Source organism: Pinus tabuliformis, chromosome 5_2, assembly GCF_031772625.1.
Source record: "Pinus tabuliformis cultivar Carrire ecotype Pingquan chromosome 5_2, CPIR1, whole genome shotgun sequence".
In the NCBI taxonomy this organism is placed as follows: Eukaryota; Viridiplantae; Streptophyta; class Pinopsida; order Pinales; family Pinaceae; genus Pinus; species Pinus tabuliformis.
Genome location: NC_142306.1, coordinates 215,833,067 through 215,855,200, shown reverse-complemented (window position 1 = coordinate 215,855,200; position 22,134 = coordinate 215,833,067). Strand labels below are relative to the sequence as shown.

General features: G+C 41.8%; 2 protein-coding genes across 2 annotated transcripts; both read left to right on the top strand.

The window, feature by feature from the left end:
- The first annotated feature begins 589 nt into the window (after positions 1–589).
- On the top strand, positions 590–2,485 carry LOC149158320 (pentatricopeptide repeat-containing protein At2g13600-like). The gene has a single exon (XM_089433944.1). The coding sequence runs from the start codon at positions 590–592 to the stop codon at positions 2,483–2,485; it is 1,896 nt and encodes a 631-aa protein (XP_089290070.1).
- A 6-nt stretch (positions 2,486–2,491) lies between these two features.
- LOC149158319 (pentatricopeptide repeat-containing protein At1g20230-like) lies at positions 2,492–3,818 on the top strand. The gene is made up of 2 exons (XM_089436190.1): positions 2,492–2,913; positions 3,726–3,818. Exons 1-2 carry the CDS (start codon positions 2,548–2,550, stop codon positions 3,756–3,758), a joined length of 399 nt encoding a protein of 132 aa, XP_089292316.1. The 5' UTR covers positions 2,492–2,547; the 3' UTR covers positions 3,759–3,818.
- Positions 3,819–22,134: the final 18,316 nt, after the last annotated feature.

Below are 22,134 nucleotides of genomic sequence, written 5' to 3'. Positions count from 1 at the left end.
ACGTATGGCTTATTTTTTCTCTGAAAAAGGAATTTATAATAATAATAATAATAATAATAATAATATTTATAAATATTTAAAAAAGACGGTGGTTGGTTTATTTTTTTTGAAAAAAGAATTTATAATAATAATAATAATATTTGGTTACAATCAAGTCGACACTGAATTTGTGTATAAAATTTTTGTTTTTAAAACAGGAGACCCACTTTTGAATATTAAATCTAAAAAAAATATACATATTCTACCTTTCTAATTTTGAACCTGTAACCTCATGCTCCTAGCTATTACGCGGAATCAATCTATATCACATGCTATAAAAATACCACACGGTATCCCCTAAAAGTTATCGACAAGTTCAGTGCAAACATTGGCAGGGCAACAGCGGGCCATTGTCTAAGTTTATAGACGCAAACAATTCTTACTCCCTTCAGACCCCTCCACCATGGCAAACCACGGTAGAAATGGAGACTGACAATCGCATCAGAACATAGAGAATCCTCATTTACTATGGATTCAGAAAACGATGATTAGCGCGAAATTGAAAATGCAGCCAGCCCCTCTTATGACTGTGCCGCACCTTCTCAGCACCATGTCTATGTCTGTTCCTGTAAGTGAAGAAGCCAATGACACTGCCAATGGTAACCTCGATTGCGACAGTACCAATCGCATTGGGGAGGGGTTTTCTTATTTTCATGCCTCTAGCTTAGAGTATTGTAGTAAGAAGAAAAATCTAGCAGAAGGGAAACTAGTCCATGCTCACATGACGCAGACAGGCTTTAAGGAGTACGCACATTTATTTCTTGCAGCCAAACTTGTAATAATGTACGCCAAATGCGGAAGCTTGGTGGATGCTCGCAGAATTTTGGATGAAATGCCCAAATCGAAACCAAATGTCGTCTCATGGACAGCCGTGATTGGGGAATATGCAAGGCAGGGACAGTCTGAAGAGGCCTTTAAACTGTATTGCCATATGCATAGAATAGGCGTACCCTCTGATCACTTTACCTTCACCACTGTTATCCCGGCTTGTACCGACTTGGCATCTCTAGAACACGGCAAGGCCGTCCATGCTCATGTCATTAAAAATGGGTTTCACTCTGATTACATGGTTGGGAGTGTCCTTGTAGACATGTACTCTAAATGCGGAAGCATTAACGATGCACGCGAAGTGTTTGACAAAATGGTTGAACGAGATGTTGTTACATGGAATACAATTGTTGCCGGATATATCAGGATTGGGCATGTTGAGGAGGCGATGAAACTTTTTGGGAAAATACCAGAGCCAAACGTTGTTTCATGGACCACACTGATTGCAGGATGTGCACAGAATGGACTTGTAGATGAGGCCCTTGAACTTTTCGAGATAATGCCGGATAGAAATGTGGTCTCATGGACTGCAATAGTTGCAGGATTTGCGCAAAATGGGTATTGTCATGAGGCTTTGAAACTCTTTCAACAAATGCAGCTGAATGGCGTGGAGCTCGATTCGGGAACCTTTGTCAGTTTTCTTCCCGTGTGTGCTGACTTGAAAGCTTTGGGATATGGCAAGGCTGTTCATGAGAAAATAATTGTAAGTGGATTTTATTCTGATGTCTTTGTGGGCAGTGCTCTTGTGGATATGTATGTCAAATGTGGAAGCCTTGAGGATGCTAGGACAGTGTTCCATAGAATGCCCAAGAAAAATGTGGTCTCATGGAATGTGATGATTGCAGGATTAATGCAGTATGCATGTCTTGACGAAGCCCTGGAATTCTTTCATAAAATGCCGGAGCGAAATGTCGTTTCTTGGACCTCAATGATTGTAGGATATGCACAAAATGGTCGTGTGAGGGAGGCATTGGAAATCTTTCGGAGAATGCCGGAAAGAAATGCAGTCTCATGGAATGCAATGCTTGCTGGCTTTACATGGAATGGCGATGTTGACAAAGCACTGGAACTCTTTCAGGTAATGCCTGAACGAGATGTGGCCTCATGGAATGCAATTATTACAGGGCTTGCACAGAATGGACGTCTTGATGAGGCCTTGAAACTTTTTGACGAAATGCCTGAACAAAACGTAGTTTCATGGACTTCAGTGATTGCGGGGTATGCACAGAATGGTCATTCTGAGCAAGCCATAAATTTCTTTCAACAACTGCAAATGAAAGGTGTAAAACCAGTCCCAGATACTTTTACTAGTGTCCTGCCTGCGTGTGCTGACTTGGCAGCTCTGGGATCTGGTCAGCAGATTCATGAAGATATAATCAGAAGTGGATACCAGTTGGACGTGTTTGTGGGAAACGCTCTGATAGACATGTATGCCAAATGCGGATGCATAGAAGATGCACGCCATGTGTTTAAGAGAATGTCTAGACACGATGTGGTCTCATGGAATGCATTGATTGCTGGATATGCCATGCATGGATGTGGTGAGCAAACTTGCCAACTTTTTGGAAAAATGCAAGCTTCTGGCATAAACCCAGATCATGTCATGTCACCTTTGTAAGTGTTTTGTCCGCATGCTGCCATGCACGACTTGTGGATGATGGTAGGCATTACTTCAACCTGATGAATCACTATTACCACATATCACCTGCAATGGAACACTATTGCTGCATGGTTGACCTGCTTGGCCGTGCAGGGCACTTGGGCGAGGCACATGACTTTATCAACCAAATGCCAATAGATCCAGATGCTACTGTATGGGGATCTCTGCTTGGTGCCTGCAGAATTTATATGAATGTAGAATTGGAAGAGCATGCAACAAAATGCCTTTTACAGTTGGATCCTAAAAATCCCGCACCTTATGTGCTGCTGTCAAACATCTATGCGGCCGCTGGCAAATGGAATGACATTGAGAAGATAAGGGAAAGGATGAAAAACATGAGAGTGAAAAAGAGTCCAGGGTGCAGCGGGATTCACATCAATAACAAGGTATATACTTTCCCATTAGAACAGATCAAACGTATAGATGCAGAAAATTTATGTGACATGGGAAAATATATCTGGTCAGATGAAGAGGCTGGGTATGTCTCTGATGCAAGATTTATAAACACATCTTTTGGTAACTCCTATTTTGCTTGTGAAGAGCCTTCCGGTGCCTATCATTTCCCATCAAGTTCATCCAAAAGTCTGTTCTGAGATAAATTGTTGTTCAGGATCTCAACCTTTCAAGATTGTTTTCATCTCCTATAAACTCTGATTTTCGTAACTAGATTCCCAAATGTAGACATTGAGTTTACTTTTTTGTCAATATCAAGAGCTAGTTTACAAGTAACAATTGAGCTACCAGGATATAATTAAGGATACAGATTCAGATATTGATATGGTAGATTTTTTAGAAAACTTTGAATATTATAATGTCCTAAAAGGTAGAGAGAGAGAAAGCACATTGTACGGTATAGCACATTGCACATTATACTCGAGGTGAAAAAATCAGCCCACATCGAATAAGATTCTCCTTGAACTCATCCCTCAATGATGAAAACCAGCTTACAATGCAGAAAATCCACTTGCAAATCATTCGTCAAACCCTGAAACTCGCCATTTAAATAAAACGCAAGCAGTTTAAACATGCATGAGTGGCCTTAACTAAGGCGTTAGATTCTTATCTGTATGTTGCTTATTTTAAGTTTGTTTACGATACGTGGACATCCCTGGTTTATGGGCAAACCTGCACACTCAAACATTTCCTTTCCAATTTTCAGTATTGCTGACTTCAATCAAGGGATTAATCCCTTTTCTAGGGATCCACAGCGCAAGAGGTACGTAGCAGCTAGTACTTACCAGTGCAATGGAACTTGACATAATCAGCTATGGTGAGCAGGGTTTTAGAAGGCGAGAAATTGTTTCATTGGGAGGTTGCTTTTCGGGAACTCAATGGTTGACAGCTTGGACAGCTCAGAGCTTTAGCTCGAAAGCCTTGGTGGTTCAGAAAAGACAACTGCAGATCGTTTTGGACAGGTACAGGAGACGAATTGGAGGATTCTAGGCTTGAGTTGGCAAGCCTGTGTAATGCATAGGAAATTTGATGGCAAACCAATATCATATAATGTGGGATCATATTGGGGGGTTTTAAAATAGTTGAAAGGTAATTTAATATATTGAATGGTATTCTTTTTACTTGGAAAAAATAGTAATTTTGTTAATAGAAAAACAAGATTACATTCTTTAGATGCTTTTAAGCATTTCAACAACCTCAATGAACAAAACAGAAGTGTGTGTAAATTTTTTCTATATGAGGACCTTAATAAAGATAGTTTTCCTCAATTCATCCTTTTTTCACTTTCTTTTTCTTTATTTCTGCCCATCCCTCGAAAGGGGACCCTCAAGAGCTAATTGAAGATCAACGTTCCGAATCAGAGCTTGATTTAATGTCAACTATCTCCCTAAGTTGAGGAATCGCTTGATGCATTTCTTCTTCTGGTAACTCTGAACATTTGCAAATCCACATTCTGAGCTTCTGATCCATCCTTTGTACTCTTCTTTACCTCTACATTAGGCAAAACTTTAGCTATAGGTTCATCTTCCTTGTCCAAATCTTGGAGCTCACATAGATGCCAGCTGTTGGATTTGGGAGAGTATTTTTTTTCTTTTTTGGTTGGAGCTCTTGATATAGGACAAGAGTCTTGCAGGTGTCCAAATTGGTGATAAATCCTGGATAGAAAAGTTGTAATTTCAGAGTCCTATATCTAAGTCCAATGCATTTACCCAAAGAATTTTCAATACCTTGAAACACGGAAAGATGCCAAAAATGGAGCAGCTGGTTAAGGGAGATGAACCTAGACCCATCTTTGAAATAACCATAGAAGATGGTTCAAACTCACGGGTCATTAAAAACCCACTCTTTCTTAGAACTTGTGGCCCTTATTAACAACTTTCAGATAATCTTCCCTATTTGGAAGCTGTACAATAAATAAATAAATAAATAAATCTATATATATATATATATATATATATATGAACCAAGCACAATTTCAATTAAGGGAACTTCCTTCTTATGCCATTTTCATGGCCGTCACATTGCTGTCCATTTTGTTCCTGTGGACCTAGCCAGGCCCCCTTAGCTGATTCGTTATCCTCATCTGCACATTAATGCAATTTATCACATGCACAAAATTTAATTAGGGCCTTCAACTTCTAGTTGGGTTTTATTTAGTGCTTCTCCATGAGTTTCTTTCCTTACCTTTCCCACATCCATCAAATCAAACCAAGACCAAATGCATAAGGGAAGGAAAATGAAAAACAAAGAAAAACCACAACAACAACACATGACAACACAAAGCATGCCCATGCTCAAAGTCAACAAAATAGAAGCCTATAGCCAATGACGCACGAAGAAATGCAAAATATCTCGATTCACAACACATCCAACATTCTATATTTACTTAAAAAAAAACGCTTAGTACATGCACACAATTTTAATCAGAGGAAAATGAAAAACAAAGAAAAACCACAACAACAACACATGACAACACAAAGCATGCTCATGCTCAAAGTCAACAAAATAGAACCCTGTAGCCAATGACACATGAAGAAATGAAAAATATCTCGATTCACAACACATCTAACATTCTATATAAAAAAACTTAAAAGCACTTAGTACATGCACACCATTTTAATCAAAGTTGTCCCCGAGGTCTACAACAACTTCAAGATCCCAAAGATCTTTCAAAATAGTCCAAGGGGAACTTTTCAGTATTTTGGAGAGCCCGTGGGGATGTTTCCCTATTTCTCTCTGCATTGCTGGTTGTTGTTTCATGTGCTTGGAGTTTACATGAGCTACTATTCTTTCGTTCTTTGTAAGGGCATGCATAGATTAGGTTGTCTTCTTCGCAACCCCAACATGTCAATGCACTTCTTTTTTCCCCAACCTTATGAGGTTTCTTTGTGGTTTTGTCCGTATGGTACCCTTCCATATTTCCAGCGTTTGAGGCATGTTGCAACAACCCTTGCATGTAGGATACGTTTTGTAGCATCATTGTGTTCAACTTTGCTTGTTTTTATTGTTTTCTAACGATTCTTTTATTCATTTTTGCAACTTTTCAACTTAGCTTCCAAGCTCCTCAGGGTATTAACTCTATTAGGGAAACTTTCCTCCTTTTCCTCAGGATGGACTTGGTTCATATTGTGTTGTACCATATTGCTATCCATTCCTCTATTTCCTGCTACAAATTATACTTTCTTATGTGCTATCACATACACACATAATTCTCAATTATATCAAGCATAAACATATTAATTTGTCACCTTGTCATGCCAACACTAAGCATGTTGATTTGATGTTGTCCACATGTCTAAAACCCTTGTTAGTACATGAATAAAAAGACATGTAAGTAGGTTAGTAAGCACAATAGTTATAAATCCAAGAAAATTAACATATGCATTAATCACTCTGTTGTGTTAAGTTTTATCCGTGAGCTTCTATCTCTATCCCCAAAGGTCTAGTGCTGAACCTTTGCTTCATATGGTGTATTTTTGGCCCTCTATTCCCAACGTTTGAACCAACACTCTGATACCACTATGTAACGCTCCCTCCTACCCCCTTGTATAATCTTCGATTGTGGAAGGTGTTACTTATGAGTTAAATCGACCTCCAAGGTGTGTTATGATGAAGACGGGGTTACAAAAATCCTTCTTTTACAAAGGTCGTAGGATTAAAATCTGATATCACCATTGCATCCAACTCGTCAAGAGCTCTCCAATGATATAAATTTCATCTTAATTTGTTTTCTGAATTTAAATTATGTCCAATTCAAGTTAGACCAATCACTAATGGCCATATCAGCACAAGACCATCACGCGACATCCACATGGCTCCATCATAGCCCCCGTGGCATCATCATGTCATCATTATGCCATGTGGGGTCCATTCGCATGGTATTCATCCCTGCTTAGTGTTCCATGGAGAGCCCTCCAATCAAACCCAGGTGGTATTAAACAATGGTGATATTTGGTTTCAGACCCCAACCTCCCACCCATGTTAACTTGTAGTAGATGAGTCGGGGCCCAGGGTGAACACAGACTGTTGTTTGGACTCTTTGATGTTCACACCATCCCAATGCAGTGCTCCAACTAAATGTGGCCCGACAATGAGAATTTGGATACTGGACTTCCCCTCCCATTTAAATCATAGTAGACCAGGGGGGCCCTATGATGTATGTGGGTCGTTGATCCATCCATGATCACCTTCACACCATTAAATGGAAAAAACCAATAATGACCTTGATAGATGGGAAATTTCCGTGTCAGGTGTTGGTCTTTTTAATGCCACTACCTAGTTATAGAACTCAATATTGTTAACTACACTGACGGGTAGTAGGTGGTCTTGTTGGTTGACAAGCCAACAAATGAGGATTTTCCCTTTCCGTCTTTGCTCTCTGCTTAATCCAAAACTGAGGCCTTGAGGACCCAAAGACTCAAGAGGCCAATGGGACCACTCATGACACATCTCATTGGGGTCTATCGACCCAATTCCCATGTGATGCAATCAATTGCCTGAAGACCCAAAGGTTCGAAGACTAGGTGTCTAATGGGCCCGCCCCTGACACTTTTCGGTGTTGAGGTCCATCAACTTGCTTCTTTGCTTGCCCCATTCTAAGGCTCTGAAGGTTGAGAGTCCAACTCTGGGATGTTATAGTTTGAGGGAATGGTCTTAGACTCCAAATATCAATGAGTGGAAATGACAAGAAGGGAGATTCTATTTGCGAGTTGCAGAGATACTTTGTTCAAGGGTTGGAACCATGGCCCTCACAACACCTTACATAGTCTCAAAATCCAAGTCCATACATATTGCTAGTTGTATGAGAAGGCCCTAAAGGAAATCCAACTTTGTTGACCCTTTGTAAGTCGACATACAAGTATGGAAACATTCAATCGACCAATTAACTAATCATGAAAGACGTGGGGTTGCTTGTTTGCTCAAGGAGGCTTATGGTCCACTCATTAAACAATATAATATCTCTAAACATTCAACACTACAATTTTCATCCATAGCAACATGAATATACTTAAACCTATAGTTTAACACATTATTTATGGTTTAAGAAATTATCAACACCACTTAGCTGTTCATTCAGTTTAAAGCATGCTAGTTATATGCAATTCGTGAATAATACAACAAACAGTGCATGCACAAAGTTTAATCAAAGTCGTCCCCAAGGTCTATAACAACTTCGAGATCCAAAAATCTTTCAAAATAGTTCAAGAGGAAATTTTCAGTATTTTAGAGATCTTGTGGGGATGTATCCCCATTTCTCTCTACATTGCTGGTTGTTGTTTCATGTGTCTAAAATTTACATGGGCTACTATTCTTTCGTTCTTTGTAAGGGCATTAATTGGATTAGGTGTTCTTCTCCGCAACCCCAACATGTCAATGCACTTCTTTTCTCCCCAACCTTATGAGGTTTCTCTCTGGTTTGCTAGTATGGCACCCTTCCACATTTCCAGTGTTTGAGGCTTGTTGCAACAACCCTTGCATGTAGGATAGGTTTTGTAGCATCATTGTGTTCAACTTTGCTTGTTCTTATTGTTTTCTAATGAGTCTTTTATTCTTTGTTTGCAATTTTTTAACTTAGCTTTCAAGATCCTCAGGGTATCCATTCTATTAGGGAAACTTTCCTCCTTTTGCTAAGGATGGACTTGGTCCATATTGTGTTGTACCATATTAGTGTCATTTCCTCTATTTCTAGCTACAAATTGGATCTTCTTATGTGTTGTCACATGTACACACACAATTGTCAATTATATCAAGAATAAACATATCATTTTGTCATCTCGTCATGCCAACACTAAGCATGTTGATTGACGATGTCCACATGTCTAAAACCCATGTTAGTACATAAATAAACATGCAAGTAGGTTAGTAAGCATAATAGTTATAAATCCAAGAAAATTAACATATGCATTAATCAATATGTTGTATTAAGTTTTATCCATGAGCTTCTATCTCTATTCCCAAAGGTCCAGTGTTGAGCCTTTGCTTCATATCGTGTATTTCTGGCGCTCTAGGCCCAACATTTGAACTAACACTTTGATACCGCTATATAACGCTCCCTCCTACCCCCTTGTACTATCTTTGGCTATGGAAGGTGCTACTTATGACTTAACTCGACCTCTAAGGTGTGTTATGAATATGGGGTTACAAAATTCCTTCTTTTTCAAAGGTTGCAAAATTAAAAGTTGATATCACCATTGCATCCAACTCGTTGAGAGATTTCTGATGATATAAATTTCATCTCTGTTCGATTTCTGAATTTAAATTATGTCCAATTGAAGTTAAACCAATCACCGAGGGTCACATTAGCACAAGACCATCACGCGACATCCACGTGGTTCCATCCTAGCCCTCGTGGCATCACCATGTCATTTCTTAGACCATAATTTCATAAATTTCCCTTCGCACAACTGAGAGAGAGCACCCCTTTGTTTTTCTCTGCATCTTCCTGAAGGGTTGTGTAAGGACCTACGGTTCTTGGCACGACCATCGTGAAGTGCGACGGCTTGTTTGGTGAACGAGCGAGTTGGAAACATGAATGAGCGAAAGGCTTGAACCGAAATGTGTGAAATGACATAGTAAAAATGCACATGAGGAGGTTGAGTGATGATGTTTTATAGTGTGGGCATGAGTTTAACACACCCACGGGCCGATTCACATGGAATGAAAGTTCGAGCGAAGATTGTTGGTCGACCAACAAGAAACAAGGGGAACCGATGTGATGTGAGGGCGTTTGACATATGGTGGATGAGTCGGCTTGGACAGCTCGACTTGCCCTACCATTCGTATAAGTAAATGAAGGCGTGGAGCATTTGGAACACACTTGACAAGCATTCGGATGAGCTCGGATGATCATTCAGTGATACGAAGAGGGAAGTGCGAAGAGTTGCAAGTCGCAAAAGAGGCACAGAGTTAATGCGCCCGCTCTTGGGCAAAGGCACACAGTGAAGGCACGATTTTGTATCTTGGGTGAGGGCGTGGGTGAAGGCGCCCGCCGTTCGGTGAAGGAGCGTAGGTGGTGACTCGGGTAGGTCGCTTGCTCACCGTGCAAGAGGAAATGCGAAGGGTGTCTCGGGTGACTCGGGTAGATTGCCCGTCCATCGTGTGGAAGGTGACTCGGGTGACTCGGGTAGGTCGCCCGCCCGCCATGCAAGAGGAAACGCGGGGTGACTTGAGTGAGGTTTCCCACCTGTCGTGCAGCGGTAAACGAAGTTCGGTTGAGGAGTGCGGTTGGCAGCTCGTGTGAGGGTGCGCCCGCCAACTCGGGCAAGGAACTCGGTTGACACATGGTGGTGTGGCAAGTTGTAAATTTGGCTAAGTATGAAACTTGGTGTTTCCAAGTATACTTGTAAATATTGAAAAGTTGATTAATGTAATATATTCGGGCAGACTCATTGTTTAGGGAGTTGCCCCTCCCTTTATACTGTGTAATTTTCTTGTTACTTATAATTGCTGTGGATAATGGATGTGTATGGGTGTTCATTGGTGTTATCGGGAAATCTAGTGTCTATGTAGAGCTGCTAGTCCTACTAAGGCTGGTAGCTACCTTAGAAACAAACAAACTAAAACTACTTTCATTTTCCTTTATGAGAAATAGATAAGAGGGGAATAAAGGAGACCAACCTCTGTCTTGCGCTTGGTTCCTTGCTTGATTCCTCTCCCTTCTGATAGATCCTTGCCACTAGCTTCCTCGTCTACCCAGCTTCAAAGAGCACCTGTAGAATCAAAGCAACATGACACTATCCAAGAACATAGATCTATTATCATAAACAACATAGGACCAGATATATATTGACCACACAAATGCATATATCATCAATCATACAAGAACATGGAGGAAAACTTGAATAACTTTATTGATAATCAAGAAATAGCAAAGAGGATTACAACTAATTGTTCTGACCCAACATCATCCTCTCAGCAAGAAAGCCCTTCTTCACCTCATGAAAAGCTTAGATCACCCAACACTATGATGTTACACCAAGAAACCAGCAGCACTTCCTTAGAAGATACAAAATTCCAGCCTTTGGATCTCTGGGATGAGGGATCCATATATAGATGTTTGCAAGGGGGGTGAGTCAACGTTTGAGATTTGATTAGTGTCCTCTCTCTGATAGTTCTTGATTCCACTTTGAGATTGATGATCTCTTACTCATCCCTGGGCGAATGCAGAGAGGCAAGTGTCACAGGAGAAGTTTCTAGAAGATTCCATGATCCTTCACCTTGCAGATTGACCCTGCCATTTGTCCACTCTCGCCCATCGCACCCCATAGAAGGGCTTTTCAAGATGCATCGCACCTCCTGTGTGTATTTAGGTGGGATGCAACGCACTTTGACCACGGAGCAGGTGAGATGGTCCAGTTTTGACCAGTTCTGAGCAGTTTTTCATGGAGAACTTCTGGGAGAAGATGTAATCAGTTGACCTTGTTCTTTTAGAGGTTGGAACAACGCTTTTAGGGACTTAAGAGCCCTTGGTTTATGGACATTTATGATTGGGGTTGCAGTGCTCAAAAATGTCTATAACAGTTGCCCCCTAAAGCATGAGGTCGTTAATCTGTTGATGTCGGGTGAAATGCTTTATCATGAGGATCTGAAGTTCTTTCAAGCTGAAAGGCGACCTGTAATAAGATACAATACAATACATTATCTTCATAATATTTTCATGATCTAGCTGAGGCGGGCATTCCCATGCTCAATTTTATGAATTCATTTTCATGTACATAAGACAGACAATCGTCTGAGTGTACACTGATGATTCTGGTAGAGCCATCATCCGTTAGGTTGGATGATTATCTGTGTAGTAATGATGTACATTTGATGTCTTTATTTTCCTGAAAATATATCGCAGCCCAGATGGATGAAACTAGATCCGGGGTCTTCAATCTCATTCGATCTTCACTCAAAGTACAAGTCGATCCATGTGAGAGATGTTCTGGAGTCGAACATGGAAAGACATCGCCTGATTACCAGCCAATGATGTAAGCTGTTAACAGGCACAAGAGGAATCACCGATAATGATGATGACCCTCAAGGTACTACAGTACAATTCACGTGGTGTGAATAAGGGACTTGGCATCGAACACCATGCAAAGTCTTTTGGTCGAAGGCCATTGATGTAAACCTGTCACCGGAAGTGAGAAACTTGCCATTAAGGCATGCAAGCTTCAAAGTACTGAAAGGGTTGTTCTTAGATCGACTTCTTGGATAATGAGCTGATGTTGACAAGAAGCGATCCGTCATAGGAGGGCCTTAGTGAATTCCACATCAATGACACGGAACGGAGAAAATAATTTTAATGGAGGTGAAAGCGATCTGGTGATATAAGGTTCAAAGTGGCGGTCATGAAAGAATGGAGCGTAAATGTATTGCAGTGGGTGAGACACAGGTGAATTCTCTGAGACTTCTCTTGAACATATCGGCGACACTGACATGATGGATCGGTAGCATTAACCCCAAATATGGATGGTGTGACGGAACCATGGTGATGTGACCAGTGAATGGAACAACCCAACCCGACTCGGATGCAGAGTGAAAGTGTCATGTTCAAGAGCAACTTGCTACCGATAAAGTTTCTTCAAGTTTCCTTCCCAATTTTTCCCCAGTCATTGCTGACCAGTGCCTCTTTATTTTTTTCAAGCTTGAGGAGGATAACATATGCTTGTTCTATAATTTTCCCTTCGGGCAAAACCATCGCTATGTTTTAACGAGCCTAGCGATAGTGAAACTCGTTCTTGTCTGTATGGACAAGTTTGTCACTATTCGGTTTTAACGAGTTTAACGACAAGGATAACTCGGTCCTTTTCAATTTTAGAGAGTCTGAAAAAGGGACGTAAAGAAAACTCCAATAATCCTTTTTTGTCATATAATCTCTTGAGTCCGAAAAAGTATAAAACAATACAAAATGGATGAATTTTCAGTACTTTTAACGAGCCGAACAAAACAAGCGCTCGATCTTTTTGTGTAATAATCCCTCAAGTCCAAAAAGATTAAAATCTAAAGGAGGGATAGTACTTCCGGTCCCTTTAACGAGCTGGAGAGGCCAATGGCTCGGCAATCTTTTCATATTTTACGAGTCAGTTGAAAAAAGCTTAAAGGAGACTCGTTTTTTGAGGAACAAGTGATAAATTCGGGTAGCAGCTGATTCTAGGTAAGGTTTGGAATTTTCCAATCACGACAGTGTCACAAGGATGGCTAACAGGATCACTCTTCGCAGCTGTTCCTCAAAAGAGTAAACAATCAAATGGAGGTGAATGATAAGCCAATACAGAGTGGAGGTGATGATGAGAACACGACCAAGGCTTCAAAGGCTGATGATAATACATTCACGATGGTTATTTACCGGAAATTGGTTCATTTTTTAATGAGCTTAAACTCTGGGGGAACATTTGCTCATTGCTTATGTTTATTTTTTAACGAGCTTGAATTCCACGTTAAAACTGCTCGATCCAGTCGTATAATAAGGATGTCTCATATAAAAACGACATTTTTTCAAAGCTTTGCCCCGCATCCTTTCTTTATGCAAGTTAGGAAACGACCAATCCTACGAGTTTAAAGGGTTAGAGGACCTATAAATTTAAAAAATAAATGGTCGCTCTTCGCTTGCATGCCAAAAGGTTTGCATGCCCCCAGGTATAGTGAAGCAGAGTTTCGAGGTTACCCCTCAATTTGTAGACAAAACATTTGTTTTATCGGGAAAGGCCTACCTTTTTCAGGTTACCCTTAAATTTGCAGACAAAACATTTGTTCTATCAGGAAAGGCCTACCTTATAATGGAGGTATCTTAATCCGGTCTAATCCCAATTTCCAAAATGGATGGGTGTGTCAGCCAGTCATATATCCTCTGTGGAAACCTTCCCTATACCCAAGGTTTTCCTGTCGAAACAGGCTAGGGTGCATGCCCCCTGGGTTTCAGTCATATTCTCCGAATCACTCGTGCTCATCAGGAGGACGGACTGGGGATTGATGAGACATTCCTTGCGTGAAAAGACCATTCAGGGTTGGTATATGATTATTTGCTATGTGTGAACCGGGAAATAAAAGCTGGTCTACAAGCTTGACCACTCTCCCTTTATACGGAAAACACATTACTCTAAAGAGTGAGGAGACAATGGCTCCCATGCAATAAATATAGTCTCGTCCAAGGAGTAGATTATAATCCAGGGGTCCTTGGACTACCATTACGTTCATGTGAACGGTTTTCCTTCTCAATGTTATCGGCACATTGGGAAGGATCCCTAACGGTCCACTGGTTCCTTTGTCAAAGCCTGTTAGATTTCTCATCTCAGGCAAAAGCGATGGTGAACCAAGCTCTTTCCAAGCAGTTGAGGAAAGGATACTCACAGAAGCCCCTTCATTTATGATGGTATCGGCCATGACCATTCTGTATATTTGAGCAACGATTCGAAATGGTACACTAGCCGGTAAGCGGGGTCTGCCTAGTAGATTCCAATCGAAGGAAACAACTAGGTTGCTTGGAGGTGGGACCGAATAGACGGCCGGATACGACTATGAAAAACTCCCTTCCGGCGGTAAAGGAACGGGTAGACTGCCCCCATGTTCATCGGAGTTTGTGCTTACGAAGATAATTTGGATGGTGTCATTCTTGTTCTCTTCGGTGACTGTATCATCTGAAGATGGATCCTCTGAAGGCAAGACCTGGTCTACTGCCGCCTCGACCTTTTGACTTTCGTCTGGTGTGGATTCAAATGGTTTATCTTCAATGATAGACGCTTCGACCGACCACAAGGGCGTGTCAGCCGGATTTTCAACTAGTGATGGACTCGGCAAGGGCTTCTTATATATAGGAGGAAGCCGTAACGGTGAAACCGGACAGTCGTCCAAAACTCTTTTAGCCTCGTCTAAGAAGGGACAACGGTGGACTGCGTGATTGCCTTCACACAGTTTCCTTTTTGTCCAGGGGCTTCACTTTCACTAGTTGACGGTGTACTTTCAACATGACCTTCAAAGGTTGATGACACCGAATTGTGCAAACGAGGAGACCAGTCCCTGAAGATCCGAGGGATGCAAGGACAATCTCGATGATAGTGGTCTCCTTTGCAAATGACACATGGCGATTTAGGCCTGGATGGTGCAGTGTGTGGATTTTCGCTAGACGATGCCTGGTCGCCCCTTTTCGCCTTTGGCTCCTTCTTCTTCTTCTCTTTCTTTTTCTTCTCCTTCTTCTTCTCAGTTACTTGATTTTTGGCTTTACTAGCTTCATCAAGCGAAGAGGAAGGAGGAGAGGAAGAGTTGGACGAAGTAGAGGGTTGGGGGGTGACTTTGGTATCGTTTAGTTGCTGACTTGATTGTTCAGGTATCATGGTGTTCTGAACAACAGAAGTTGAAAAGAGCCATACGGGCAAGCCGATTGTTAATCTTGGAAGCGACAATGTGGCCATATGGGGTGCACCAACATCTCCCCAAGAGGAGAAAGGACCAGGATTTCCCCCAAGGGGAACTCCTTGATTGGTGGACTCCATTTCTCTCAACCTAAGACCAACGTAGGAAAGGTGATATTTATTCCGATTAAAATAAATTTTAGACGCTTTGACACAACTTGCTTTTTCAATTTTTAAGAGTCGAGAAAAAACAAAAGATGACTCTAGTTGCCTTCGGTTTTTAATGAGCCTGAAGTGACAAGTGCTCAGATGGACCTTTTCCTTTAAGGAGTCTGAAAAGGAACAAAAGATACTGCTCTGGAAATCTAGACAGAGGGATTACCAAACCAATCGCAAAACTGCAGAATACTTTTTATGGTACGGCAGTCAATCTTCCCGAATGCCGTGTTCAGTGCATTGCGATCGATAGGGCGGTAGACATGGCTTCCTATGGATAAAGGATAAAGCCTACTGTGGTCTCCCAATATATACTCGACGGTACATGGGAGCACAAGTCCGTACTGGCACTTATCGTCTCAAAGTGGAGGAATCACCCAACCATCAATGAAAACAACAGTTACCAGGCTTTACGATGCCGGAATACGTCTCTAGCCTAGACTTCTAAATGTTGTGCGTTAGGTTCCAAAGCGTTTTTAGATTCATTAAATTTATTTTAAAGTTGATCTTGCTTAAGAAATTTGCCTTTCAGGTTCACCACGTGATGTAGTTGTACAATTCCTAAAATGCGATCTAAGATGATAAACAGTCGTTTAATCTTCTTTTTGCAATGAAAATCCTAGCTACTAAGGAAAGCGAGATGATATTCTTTCAACATAGAGCAGAGAGCACACACTATATGCACTGTCCTAAATCAAACCAACAAACAATCTAAATGCAAATGCACGTGCATGTATTTGTTTTTAGCCTTCTTAATGTGTGAATGATAAAAAGAAAGGTAAGTGCAAATCTGAATTATTTTTCAAAGCGACATTACTAGCAAGTTTCTTTTCAAGACAAAATGAGGACAATGACAACACTTTGCAATTTGGAATTGAAAACTTGCTTTCGACGCTTGAAAAACTAATAATTCAAATCAAATACAAGAGTAACAATGTAATCGACTATCAAGAACAATTGGATTATCTTCTATGACTGAAAACGACACTTGCGACACTTTCAAATCAAGAAACGACAATACAATTACGCTACTTCTTTGTAAAAGAGAACTGAAAATGGCTCAAAATACATAAAAACATTTACAGTTATTTGCACAAAGGAGGCGGAATAATGGCAAGGAAGGGGGTTTCAATAGAGGTGTACTGACTGCAGGCAGCAAAACTCTTGAATAGAGCTGAAAAGAGTGAACACAGAAACCAAAACTTAGGAGCAGGAAAGGCCTTGTCTGATCAGCGCACCTGTAACACAGTGAAAAAGAGATGCAGCGCACCTACTACACCCGGGAAGTGCGATGCATCCAGAATTCACAGAAGAGACAGTGCGATGGACCAGGGACGAGACTTTAACTAGGTTTCGGGTCACAGTTTGTAGCTCAGTTCAGGGATTTAGGCCGAGCAAGTGGTAATCAGTAAACCAATCACAGGGGTAGATATAAAGAGGTTACTACAGCCACCACAAGGGCAATTAGAGAGCTTGTAAATAAATTGTTCAGTTCATAAACAAAACCCGGAGATAGACTGAAGCAGCATTGATCTACTTTGCACTTGCATAGCAAATGCAGTTCGAAGGCTAGTTGGCTTAACTTCAGGCTTCGTCTGTAAGTTTATAAAGTAAACAAATGTAGATAAACAAACAATCTATTCGTTCCCCAGCAGAGTCGCCATTTTGTTATCGGGAAATCTAGTCTTTATGCAGAGCTACTAGTTCCATTAAGGCTGGTAGCTACCTTAGAAACAAACAAACTAAAACTACTTTCGTTTTCCTTTATGAGAAATAGATAAGAGGGGAATAAAGGAGACCATCCTCTGTCTTGCGCTTGGTTCTTTGCTTGATTCCTCTCCCTTCTGATAGATCCTTGCCACTAGCTTCCTCATCTACCCAGCTTCAAAGAGCACCTGTAGAATCAAAGCAACATGACACTATATAAGAACATAGATCTATTATCATAAACAACATAGGACTAGATATATATTGACCACACAAATGCATATATCATCAATCATACAATAACGTGGAGGAAAACTTGAATAGCTTTATTGATAATCAAGAAATAACAAAGAGGATTACAACTAATTGTTCTGACCCAGCATCATCCTCTCAGAAATAAAGCCCTTCTTCACCTCATGAAAAGCTTAGATCACCCAACACTATGATGTTACACCAAGAAACCAGCAACACTTCCTTACAAGATACAAAATTCCAGCCTCTGGATCTCTAGGATGAGGGATCCATATATAGATGTTTGCGAGGGGGTGAGTAAGCTTTTGAGATTTGATTAGTGTCCTCTCTCTGATAGTTCTTGATTCCACTTGGAGATTGATGATCTCTTACTCATCCCTGGGCGAATGCAGAGAGGCAAGTGTCACAGGAGAAGTTTCTAGAAGATTCCATGATCCTCCACCTTGCAGATTGACCCTGCCATTTGTCCACTCTCGCCCATCGCACCCCATAGAAGGGCTTTTCAAGATGCATCGCACCTCTTGTGTGTATTTAGGTGGGATGCAGCGCACTTTGACCATGGAACAGGTGAGATGGTCCAGTTTTGACCAGTTCTGAGCAGTTTTTCATGGAGAACTTCTGGGAGAAGATGTAATCAGTTGACCTTGTTCTTTTAGAGGTTGGAACAACACTTTTAGGGACTTAAGATCCCTTGGTTTATGGACATTTATGATTGGGGTTGCAGTTCCTAAAAATGTCTATAACAATTGGTATAAATGAATAATATTAATACTTAGTTGATAAACACAAACTAAGTAGGACAAGTGGTTAGGCGTAGTCCATGAACATAAGTATTGGTGAAAAGAAAGTGTTCGGTGGTGCCGTACTTTGCCAAGAGCGGTTGAAAGACTACCGCAAGCCTGGGGGTGTGACAGGTGGTATCAGAGCTGCTGATTCGGGCATTGAAGGTTGAAGCTGCGACACAACTACACTAAAGTGCATGTGGTATCAGAGCTAGTGCCGGGGAGCTGGTGCTGGTGTTGAAGCATTGAAGCTAATACACACCTACACTTCGTGACAGGTGGTATTAGCGTTGGTTTGAAAACTTGGTGAGAAGTTTTGCAGGAAGCTGGTGTTGATGTATTGAAGCACTGATATACACCTTAACAGGTGGTACCGGAGCAAGGTTTGCTCGTGACGAAGTGACAGTGGAAACAGGTACTTGTAGGTGAAGGAAGTTGGTTTCACACAAGTGAAACAAGAACTGGTTCGGTTTGCAGGGAACTTGGTGAAGTTGGTGGATGATCGATGCTAGATGACAAAGAAGGAAGAAGGAAGCAGAGATGGCAGGTGAAACTCATGTTGTATCGGGTGAATCTAGCCACAATGCGACCAAGGCCTTTATAAACAAGATACTAGAGAGAATGGAGGCATTGGAATCTTACTGGACTAACAATATGGATGTGGTCACGAAGGAACTAGAGGATCATGTGCAGGTGAGGGAAGAATTGGATGAACTCCGTACTCGGCATGAGTACACTGATCTTAAGTGTACACAACTTGAAGGGGAAGTCAAGGAGATTGGAAAAGCGAGGGATCGAGGTCTGGCAGAGATCTTGAACTTGCAGAAATCCCTTGATGATGCAAATGATGAGACCGCGGTGTTGAAGAAGGCCGTGAGGCATAACTCAGGTGGTGGAGTGTCTCATGTGAAAGTCAAGGAACCAAAATCTTATGATGGTACAAGAAGCATGAAGACTCTTGGTAACTTTCTCTGGGATATGGAGCAATACCTGGAATGCTTGGGTCTATCCGATGATGAGACAAGGGTGAAAGTGGTTGATCAATTCCTGACAAAAGATGCTAAAATGTGGTGGAGAAGGGGGATGGATCAGATTGATAATGGTAGTGCTAATGACATTACTTCTTGGGATGATATGAAGAAAGCTTTGCAAGCTCATTTCAGTCCTCAGGATGAAACATGGGAAGAAAGGATGAAGATTAAATTCATTAAGCAGACAGAGAACCTACAGACATATCAGCTGGAGTTTGCAAGTGCGATTCTGGAACTTCCTGACATGGCGGAAAGGGACAAGGTGTTCAACTTCATTATTGGATTAAAACCTTGGGCACACAATGAAGTGAAGAGGCAGAAGATAAAGACACTTGAAGAATCTTTTGTTGCTGTGGATCAATTGGTGGAGCATTATGACGAAGCTTCTGATGGAAAGAAGAAGTTTGATAAGCCAAAAGAGAAAAAGAAAGATGATGCTTCGAAATCAGATGAGAAGACGAAGATGAAGAAGCCATTGAAGTGTTGAATTTGTGCTGAACCACATATAGTGAAGAATTTCCCTTCTAGACCGAAAGTGGCTGCTATTGTACAATCTAATGCGAAGAAAGAAGAACCTTCTATGGGGATGATGCAGATTCTTGGATCTGCTGCTGCTACAGAAGCGGTCTCTTAGAGAGATCCTGAAAGGAACACCTTGGAGTATGTTCAAATGAAGATTGGAGGTATGGAGGTACTCACTATGGTAGATAGTGGAGCTACTCATAACTTCATGAGTGAAGACGTTGTGAGAAGAATTGGGCTGAAATTTGTACCAGTGAAGGCACAAATGAAGATGGTGAATTCTCCTCCTGATTCTATACTTGGTGTAGCTGAAAGGGTGGACACAACACTAGGTGAGTGGACCGGGAAAGTCGACTTCACTATAGTGCGGATTGATGACTATGAGGCTGTGCTGGGGATGGAATTCTTGAAACAATATGAAGCTATGATTGTTCCTCATTTGAAGAAGCTGTACATTTACGATGGAAGGGAAGATGTACCCATTGGTGTTCCAACCATTGGTGTGACAAAGCCTGATTGTAAACTAGCAGTGATGCAGATGGAGGATGAGAAGCGATTGGATGATGTATGTAAGCGGTTGTCTACTGCTGAGGCAAAGCTTACCGAGCAGTCATTGGTTATCAGGTCACTTTCTGATAGTATCTTGGATTTGTCAAGAAGGATAGAAGAGGTGGAGGATGATGATGACGAGGAGGTTTATGTGAGACCGAATGTCCATGAGGAGGATCGGGTGGCATATCTGCAAAGGATGGAGATAGAGGATCCTGACAGATGGATTGAGCTTATTAGTGAGGGTGAGCCTTCAGGCTCTACTCCCTCTACATATTCTTAGATGACATAGAAGATGGGGCTCATTGTTAGCTGCTCATGACAGTGAGTCCTTAAAACAGGTTGAGCAGATACGACAGATGGTGCAGGAATGGTTTGGCATCAGCATCATGACATGTTGTAGATGGGACAGAGTTTCCATGGACCTGAGCATGGGAGAGATTCTTGGTGAGTCCAAGATGTGGCAGGATCTGAGAAAGACTGGTGTAGGCATAAGGATGGACTTTCTTATGATTTCAGTGTGATAGTTGGACTGATCCCCCAACTAGTTCGAGTCATAAGGGCTAGCAATGTACTAGAGATATGTTGGCAGCAGGAAGAGGAGGATGACAATGCACAGGATGGGACAACACATGATGGAGACAGTGGTTTTTGCATATGTTGCAGGGATGTTGTAGTGTATGGACTGATTGATATCATGGACCGAGGATGAGACAGTTAGAGATGATGATCTTGGTGGATGGCTACTGGGATGGCATGATTATCGAGGAAGACAATGACTGACTTCAGGTGGAGAAGGATGTAAGGACCTGCGGTTCTTGGCATGACCACCGTGAAGTGCGACAGCTTATTTGGTGAACGAGTGAGTTGGAAACATGAACGAGCGAAAGGCTCGAACCGAAATGTGCGAAGTGACATAGTAAAAATACGCATGAGGAGGTTGAGCGATGATGTTTTATAGCGTGGGCATGAGTTTAACATACCCACGGGCCGACTCACATGGAATGAAAGTTCGAGCGAAGATTGTTGGCCGACCAACAAGAAACAAGGTGAACCAACGTGATGTGAGGGCGTTTGACATATGGTGGACGAGTTGGCTTGGAAAACTCGACTCGCCCTACCATTCATATAAGTAAACAAAGGCATGGAGCATTTGGAACACACTCTACAAGCATTTGAACGAGCTCGGATGATAATTCGGTGATACGAAGAGGGAAGTGCAAAGAGGTGCAGGCCGAAAAAGAGGCACAAATTTAATGCGCCCGCTCTTGGGCAAAGGCACACGATGAAGGCATGGTTTTGTATCTCGGGTGAGGGCGCGGGTGAAGGCGCCCGCCATTTGGTGAAGGAGCGCAGGTGGCGACTTGGGTAGGTCACCCACTCGCCGTGCAAGAGGAAACACGAAGGGTGTCTTGGGTGACTCAGGTAGGTGGCCCACCCGTCGTGTGGAAGGTGACTCGGGTAGGTCGCTCGCCGCCGTGTAAGAGGGAACGTAGGGGGACTCCGGTGAGGTGGCCCGCCCGTCGTGCAGCGGTAAATGAAGTTCGGTTGAGGAGTGTGGTTGGCAGCTCGTGTGAGGGCACGCTCGCCCAACTCAGGCAAGGAACTCGGTTGACACATGGTGGTGTGGAAAGTTGTAAATTTGGCTAGGTATGAAACTTGGTGTTTCCAAGTATAATTGTAAATATTGGAAATTTGATTAATGTAATATATTCGGGTAAACTCATTGTTCAGGGAGTTGCCCCTCCCTTTATACTGTGCAA

What these genes read in the sequence shown, in the direction of transcription:
- LOC149158319 (XM_089436190.1), top strand. Translation starts at nt 2,548, where the DNA reads ATGAATCACTATTACCACATATCACCTGCAATGGAACACTATTGCTGC. An exon ending in GGATTCACATCAATAACAAG is followed by an intron (nt 2,914 to 3,725) that starts GTATATACTTTC and finishes TCCCTTTTCTAG; the next exon opens with GGATCCACAGCGCAAGAGGT.
- LOC149158320 (XM_089433944.1), top strand. Translation starts at nt 590, where the DNA reads ATGTCTATGTCTGTTCCTGTAAGTGAAGAAGCCAATGACACTGCCAAT.